We start from the raw sequence: 7614 nt of genomic DNA, 5'->3' as shown, positions 1-7614 counted from the left end.
GTCTTGCATCTTTGGGATGAGTTGGCAGTCAAGTACAGAGTGCTACAAGAGGCCACTAGAACATTCCAGAAGCCCAGCTTCCAGTGCCTTCTTATCACCCCCAAATTGCCTTGTATTCATTTTATATGCTTTGTAGATGTTTGTATGTAACTTTTCTGTCTCTCCCAATAGGATGAAAGCTTTACAAAGGCAGGGATTGTTTCATCTTTGTGTGCATTCGCCTTCTAGCAAAGTGTGTGGCTCAGAGGAGATTCTCAATATATGTTTGTCAATCAATTGACTGAAAACCTGAGCTATACTTTTAATAGAAAGAAGAAAAGGGATAATGAAGAAGGAAAGGGGGAAAGATGGAGGAGAGGAGAAAGTAGCTTTATCAGATAGTCAGAGCTTCCCACTGTACCCTGCCCCCACATGTTGTTTCCCACCACACCCACTTATCTAAACTCAGGATCTAACTCCACCACTCTGCACAGGATCTTTATCTGTCCCCTGCTGAGGGTGAATTTTCCCCAGAGCCTTACTCTACTCACAGGGAAAAGGAGTTTTCCATGTGGTCATTGCATCATAAATAGCTTCCTTTCCTCTTGTGAGTCCCCCCACCTCTGCAGGGATGGGCAGGGGAAACCCCACGTGCTGGATATAAATACCCAAGCCTGGGGAGATGGGGAGCCAACAGAACTTGAAGGCACATCATCCTCAGAAGCCACAGCTTACTTCAAGATGCAGCACATCTCCATGGTCCTGTTATGTCTGTTGCTTGTAACATCAGGGCCCCAAGGTAGCTTCAGCAGTAGTTGTAAGTATGAGACTGATTGCTTAGTCTTTCCCTGATCCTATGCCATTCTTTAGAGAAGCAGAGCAGACCCCCATATCTGGGAGACTTCCCCAGAGAACCTTTATTTAATTTCCAAGCAAGATTTCCTCTGAAGAGAGGAAAGTCAGAGTGGAGAAGAGGGCACTTCTCAACTTGGGTTGCAGGTAGATTGTGGGTGAGGGTCTATGGCAAACAAGGTAGAAGGAATCACCTCCTAGAGATTGGGGACCTTTTTGGCCCATTCTCCCTCTAGGGCTGATGTACTTAGAATTAAAGCTGGAAGGAAGGCTCTTAAGTCTTATTGAGCCCAACTACTTCATTTTACCCTGGAGATCTCAGAGACGCTTGGTGAATTGCTCCAGTTTGCACAGTTCTGAAGTGATAGAAGGTGCCACAGCTCTTTGTCCAACAATGTGTCACTGCCCTATTGGTATAGGTGGATGGTAAGGATTCAGTTTAGTAGGTTGGGCAGGCAAGTCCCTGAAGAGCCCTGGGGTTCTGAGGCCCTTGGCTCATTGAGGGAACCTGTAGGTGATTTCCCTAGGTAGTTTCTCTTCTTTCTTTCAACTTTTCTATGGATAGAGAGGCTGATGACTTATATAGCTGCCCCAGCCCTGCTCAGGCAGTCCTCAAGCAGGGCACAGCCTTGGAGATTCCCACATCATGCCAATGTAGCTGGTGAGGTAAGCAGGCTCCTTGGCAAGAGGCAAGGTACAGACTGTCTTCTGGGGTTTCCTTACAGTGGTTGATTCGAAGCCTACCTGCTGCTTTAACTTCCTGAAGAGGAACCTTCCACACTATCTCATCAAAAGCTATAGTATCACTAGCCGTTCCTGCTCCTACAACGCTGTGATGTAAGTTTCTTGTCCCAGACATGGTTTCACATTGATGGGGGCTCTATAGATCCCTCCACCAGAAATGAAACTGTCTATGAATAAGCCAGGAGAATCTCAGAGAGCATAAGAAACATTTTAGCTGCTTAGACATTAAGGGGTGCTCTTAATCTAGAATCCATCACTCAGACATGGGGCTTAGTGGAATCAGAGCTCCAGATTAGGTACTGGAGGGAGGGGACTGGGCCTGTCTGTTCCCTGCTCTGGAACATTTTACATACAGGACTCTCTGAAGGGCAGAGGAGCCAGGGGAGTAGCTAAGGAGTTTTGTGGGAGAGGAAGATGCTTTGGTCTTCTGAATAGCCTCTGTGAAGAAGCCAGAAGTCAGATGATATGAAACAGGAAGTGTGGTTCAGTGGTAGGAACATTAGCTCAGGACTCAGAAGATGTGGAATCAAATTCTGCTTCTGACACTTGCCATCCCTGTGACCTTACAGAAAGGCAGGTCAGCTCCCTGGGCCTCAGTTTTCTCCTCAGTAAAATAAAGGGGTGGTGCTGAGGTTCCATCCAGCTCTGGACCTATGAGCCTAAGTCATGTAGGTGGTGTGAAGAAAGGAGCCCATAGCAAGAGGAAAGGAAGAATCAAAAGGATTCGTGAGGAAGGCTTGGGTTTGGAAAGGAAGGTGGATGGGGCATTACATTCTGGGAAGAAATGAAGGACTATGCCCCAAGTACGGAAGGCATGAACAGGACTGTTGTTGGTTTACACCATCCTCTGTTATTCTGGTGGGAAGGACAGCCCTTTGTCTCAGAGCTCAGGGGTCTTCCAGTGCATATTCCAGGGTGGGGGAGCAACAGGTTATCACATTGGGAACCAATCTGTAAAGCAGATATGAGAGGCTGCATCCATTAACCAGGACTGAGTTGGGGAGCAGCAGGAGAGAAAGAGGACAGGAGGAAGGTTTAGGGGTGATAAAGAAGAGGTGAGGTCCTTGTTTTATTGTTCAAGGATGAACTTTGCATCTTTTTAGGAATTTGATCTCAGTGTTAGGAATAAAGTCTCTTCCTGTTAGATTTGTCTTCTGACAGTGGTCTTTGGACTTTCTCTTTGTCTCCATTTGCAGGTTTACTCTGAAGAAGGGCAAAATATACTGTGCACATCTCGAAGACAAATGGGTTCAGGATTACTTGAATAAAATGAATAAAATGAACAGTAGAGGCTCAATTCAAAGCCAAATTTGAGGGCCACCTCCAACCAGAAAACTATCCCGATTCTACCAGTTGCGATTGTACTCCTCCTTCCTTTGTATATATTGTATATTTAATTGCCTATGTCCAAGTTGTGTCCCTGGTTAGAGTGTAAGTTCCTTGAAGACGAGGAAGGATTCCCCTCCCCCCACCCTTTTTGTCTTGTATCCCCAGGACCAATCACACTGGCCCATAGCAGGCAATTGACAAATGTTGAATTGAATTGAAAGTGGATTTCCAGCAAAGAATGAAGACAATCTGGGCAGCCTAGAGCCCTGTTTATCCACTATTCCCTTACTGACAATTTTTCTAGGCTCTGAAGCTTGAACTAGGTCTCAATAAGCTATTATTATGTCTTATTTATTGACAGGTCTAAAACCTCTGATTTCTATAGCCCGTCTATTACTTGGATTCTACTTGGAAAGGAGGCGTAGCCTCAGTTGGCCTCAAACTGAGTGTCATAAGGCAACATAGGCCTGTTTGACTTGGAATGAATATAACTTATCTAAATCAATTCAAATAAATGCTCTAACTCCAGCTCCTTTGTCTTTTGTGACTCCTATTGGTTCTCGGGAACAGAAATTATTAGGCTCTTCTGCTTTAAGCCATAGATAGGAAATAAACATCTTCAGACAGGTACCCAACTAAGAAGGCCTGAAGGGGGGTTATCTGGGGTACAGAATAAAAGTACACTCCCTTTACAACATAAGGATAAAATACCAGAGACAATATCATTACTCATTCTTCTTGCCTGACTGGAGACTCCATTCCTTCCAACCCAGCCTTGGAAACTCCTATGGCAAACATAGACAACATGAGACCAGAGAATTAGAATTTTAGAGTTGTAAAGAATCTTACTAAGTTTGGGGCAAATCATTTCCCTTCTCTGGGTCTTACTTTCTTCACTTGTCAAAGGGTTTAGGCTTGCTTATTTCCCAGATCCTTTTTAATTCTAACATACAATGGGTGGATAAGTCCTCATTGTGTGATACTGACTGCCCCTGACACTAGCTAGGTCCAAATTTGTTTTGTTGCAACAGTCCACTAAAGAGTCAAGGAAGAACCCTTGCAAGATTAAAATAAGTCCTGGGTCCTTCTTTACATCTTCCTTTCCCTTTAGGAATAACTGATGTATTGAGAGCCCACCTCCAAGATACTGTTCAATGTCTTATGCAAGAATATAAAGAAAGGGAGGTATCCTTTATCAACTTTTCAATTGAGTCATGTCAATTTGAGTTATTTTGATGCCTCATGTGGGGGCTTCTAGAAATGCTTTGCAGGTCCAAAGTACTTTGTGGGTCAGGATGTACTTAAAACTGTAACTCGTTAAGCCCCTATCAATTTCTTTCTTTCTTTTTTATCAGCAAGTCAGAGGACACACTAATTCAAAGCAAAGGACATTTAATCAAATAGGATAGCAAATATTGAGACAAGAAAAGATTCTCTTACTTTCCTATGAAAAAAATACTTTTCTACAGGTGACCATACTACTAGTGTGGGAGAAAGTACACATGCTGAAGTTACATGTGACTCAGCAACATACATAAAATATATGTTACTTAGAAACACATAGAGAAAGCACACACTTGGGGATGTATGTAGACAGGGTTGCCATAAGGTTGGTATAACTCATACTGCTGATGCTTCAGCACCACTGATGTTTTCTGGTGATGTCACTGAGTCGCTCTCTGTTTCTTTCTGCTGGGTGTTCAATCTCTGTTCTTGTCTGGATGCTGACTCCCTAGTCTTGCTTGCTTGCTTGCTTCCTCCTTGGTCTTATGTACTTTGACCATCCTCTCTGATATCATCTGATGGACTTTGGCTATTTGGTCTCTTCAGGTCTATCTGTTGCTCTTTGCCACCATCTACTGGACAGCAGTGGCTAGAAAAACCTGTGGCAGAGATTGCTACAACTCCCAGCCAAGCAGCCCCTACAAGTCCCCCAAATGCCACAGGCTAGGATAAAATCTTTTCTTTCAACTGTCTTTCTCCTCACCCTTGGTACTTAGTCTCCAGCCCCAGATAACAATGTCAGTTGGGATTGGGGTATTTTTTGTAACTCCTGTCAGATCCTTGATTGTGAATGGAAAATGCGTTTCATGGACTTCCTCCTCCCAACTGCCCTCCCGCAAAATTCACAGGAGCTATTTAGGGGGCTGGGGTGCTAAAGTTTCCCTTATTACTAAGATCTTCTTTGAATGATAAGCCAATGAACCCTAGGTAAAACAATGAGAGTCTTTGGCTTCTATAACTGGGCTACATTTTTTCATTTATTATGTATATGATTGTCTACTTACACAGATTTTTGAGGTTATACATGTAAAACTTCCCACAAGAATGTTTTCTCTCACTTCTTCCAAGAAGTAACTAAATAATGCATGAAGGGAATGTGGAACAGTGGAAAGAGCATAATTTGGATCCGGGTGACTTAGCTTTGAATCCTAGCTCTGTCTTAGTTTCTGTGTGACTTAGAGAAAATTACTTACCTCTCTGGATATGTTTCCTCAACTGTGAGAGGGTTGGAATAGATGGTTTCTGAGGACTCTTCCAGTCCCAGATCTATGAGTCTATAATCCTGTGCCTTAATGATACACACGTGGAACTTTTACAAACTCATCATTTACTCAGAAGACTTCCTGATTGACTGAGAGTGAGCCCAGGATTAGAGGAATGAACCAATTCAGAGAGTCCCATAGAGGCAAATCTCCAGAGTAGCCAGGTAGTTTTCCAAGACAGAAGGTGCCATTGTCAGCTGGGCCCAAGAGGCAGCTAGAGGAGGGCAGCTTAGATGGAAACAGGATAGGCAGAGCCAGGCCTTGGAAATTAGTCAAGGATTAGGTTACAAAACTTTAGTGCTAATGAGTAGTTTTTTAAAAAAATAGTCATAGTATAGTATTTCTGAGAGTGTACAGTTTCTTTTCCCTTATAATTATTCAAATGAATGGGTGATCTCATGGGCGTGGGTGTTCCCTTCAGTGATGAAGATAACAGCACACAAATGCATTCTCATTCTGTGCAGTTGTAATCTGTGCCTTTCTCTAAGTTCATTGCAGGGTACCCACCCTATATGCTGGGGTTCATCATTCTCTCCTGACACCACAAGGATACCAGCAGAACATACAGGCTGCTCATTGGTTGATCCATTTAAGCCCCTTGAGCATAGGAACTGTTTTGCTTGTATCCCCAATGCTTAGCACAATCTATGGCACTTAATAAATACTTGTTGGTTGGTGGCTTGGTCACTTGCTATTGCCATGTTAACAGCTCATTTTCTTTTCCCAATCATGCATTTCGTGATACATTTATTCATTCTTCGTTTGTTATAAATCCTAGAAATTGCAACCTTGAGGTATAGATTGTATGGAAAAAAGTCTGGAAGGGAAAGATGTAAGTGGGTGAGACTAGGGTAGCAAGAGCCAGTGACAATCATCCAATCAATCAATGAACAAGCATTTATTAAATTCTTATGATGTGCCAAGCACCAAGCTTAGTGCTGGGGATACAAAGACAAAAGTGAGATAATCCTCGCCCTCAAGGAAATTACATTCTGATGTAGGGGAGACAAGATTAGTATTAGATTAGATTAGATTAAATTTCATCGTATCACATCACATCACATCAGATAATGTATTATTATATTGTATCATGTCATATTATATTGTAATTTTGAATGTGTTCTCCATATAATTACATATACATATATTTATGGTATTTATGTGTATATAAATAGTATATTTATGTATATACATATATAGCATACATATATAATATATATAGTATTTATGTATATATATATTTAATTATATATACATATATTTAGGTAGAGAATGTTCTAGCAGTTGGGTGGTAGTATGGGCAAGGATCAGGAAAAGCTTCATGAAGGGAATGGCACTTGAATTGGTTCTTCAAGAAAATCAGGGATTCTAAGAAGTAGAAATTAGGAGGGAATACTCTCCAGGCATGGGGATGGAAGATCGAGTACCGTATATGAGAAACAGCAAGTATGCTGGATCATAGAGGTCTGTCTAGGAGAGAAGTAATGTGTAAGAAGGCTAGAAAGGTAGGTTGGTGCCCAGTTGTGAAAGGATTTAATATCTGATCCTAGAGAGAATAGGGAGTCACTGGAGTTTGTTGAGTAGGAGAGGGTGGCATAATAAAATATGCATGATGAAAATCACTTTGGCACCTGGGTAGAGATTGGATTGGAATAGAGAAAGGCTTGAGGCAGGGAGACTAATTATGAGACTATTTCGGGGGGCCCAAGCAAGAAGTGATGAGGGGTCAGACTAAAGAGGTGGCTGTGTGAGTGGAGAGAAGGGGGCATTTTCGAGCACTGTTTCGAAGATTGAAATTGTAAGATTTGTCAACTTATTGGTCATGTGGAATGAGTGAAAGTGAGGAGTTAAAGATGATACTAAAGTTTTGGATCTGGATGACTGAAAGGATGGTGGCCCCTTTGGTAATAATAAGGAAGTTTGGAAGAGAGCTGAGCTTTCAGGGAAATATGAGTTCTGTTTTGGAAATTTCGATGTCTCCAAGACACCCCTTTGAAATGTCCAGCGGGCAGCTGCTGATGCAGAACTGAAACCCAGGAGGGAGATCAAGGCTAGACAGAAATCTGGAAATCATCTACATAGAGATGGTAATTGAATCCTTGAGAGCTGATGATAACAGGAGAAAGGAGTTAGCCGATTAGAATTTTGGTACAGCTTATCTCTG

General features: G+C 42.3%; 1 protein-coding gene across 1 annotated transcript; it reads left to right on the top strand.

The window, feature by feature from the left end:
* Positions 1-659: 659 nt before the first annotated feature.
* LOC114043414 (C-C motif chemokine 4 homolog) lies at positions 660-3432 on the top strand. The gene is made up of 3 exons (XM_027862520.1): positions 660-796; positions 1557-1668; positions 2772-3432. Exons 1-3 carry the CDS (start codon positions 721-723, stop codon positions 2887-2889), a joined length of 306 nt encoding a protein of 101 aa, XP_027718321.1. The 5' UTR covers positions 660-720; the 3' UTR covers positions 2890-3432.
* The last annotated feature ends 4182 nt before the right edge of the window (positions 3433-7614 follow it).

The sequence above is a fragment of the Vombatus ursinus genome, unplaced genomic scaffold (assembly GCF_900497805.2).
Source record: "Vombatus ursinus unplaced genomic scaffold, bare-nosed wombat genome assembly UNPS02014768.1, whole genome shotgun sequence".
Lineage (NCBI taxonomy): Eukaryota > Metazoa > Chordata > Mammalia > Diprotodontia > Vombatidae > Vombatus > Vombatus ursinus.
This window is presented reverse-complemented; position numbering and strand designations above follow the sequence as displayed.

What these genes read in the sequence shown, in the direction of transcription:
- LOC114043414 (XM_027862520.1), top strand. Translation starts at nt 721, where the DNA reads ATGCAGCACATCTCCATGGTCCTGTTATGTCTGTTGCTTGTAACATCA. An exon ending in AGGTAGCTTCAGCAGTAGTT is followed by an intron (nt 797 to 1,556) that starts GTAAGTATGAGA and finishes GTTTCCTTACAG; the next exon opens with TGGTTGATTCGAAGCCTACC. An exon ending in TGCTCCTACAACGCTGTGAT is followed by an intron (nt 1,669 to 2,771) that starts GTAAGTTTCTTG and finishes CTCCATTTGCAG; the next exon opens with GTTTACTCTGAAGAAGGGCA.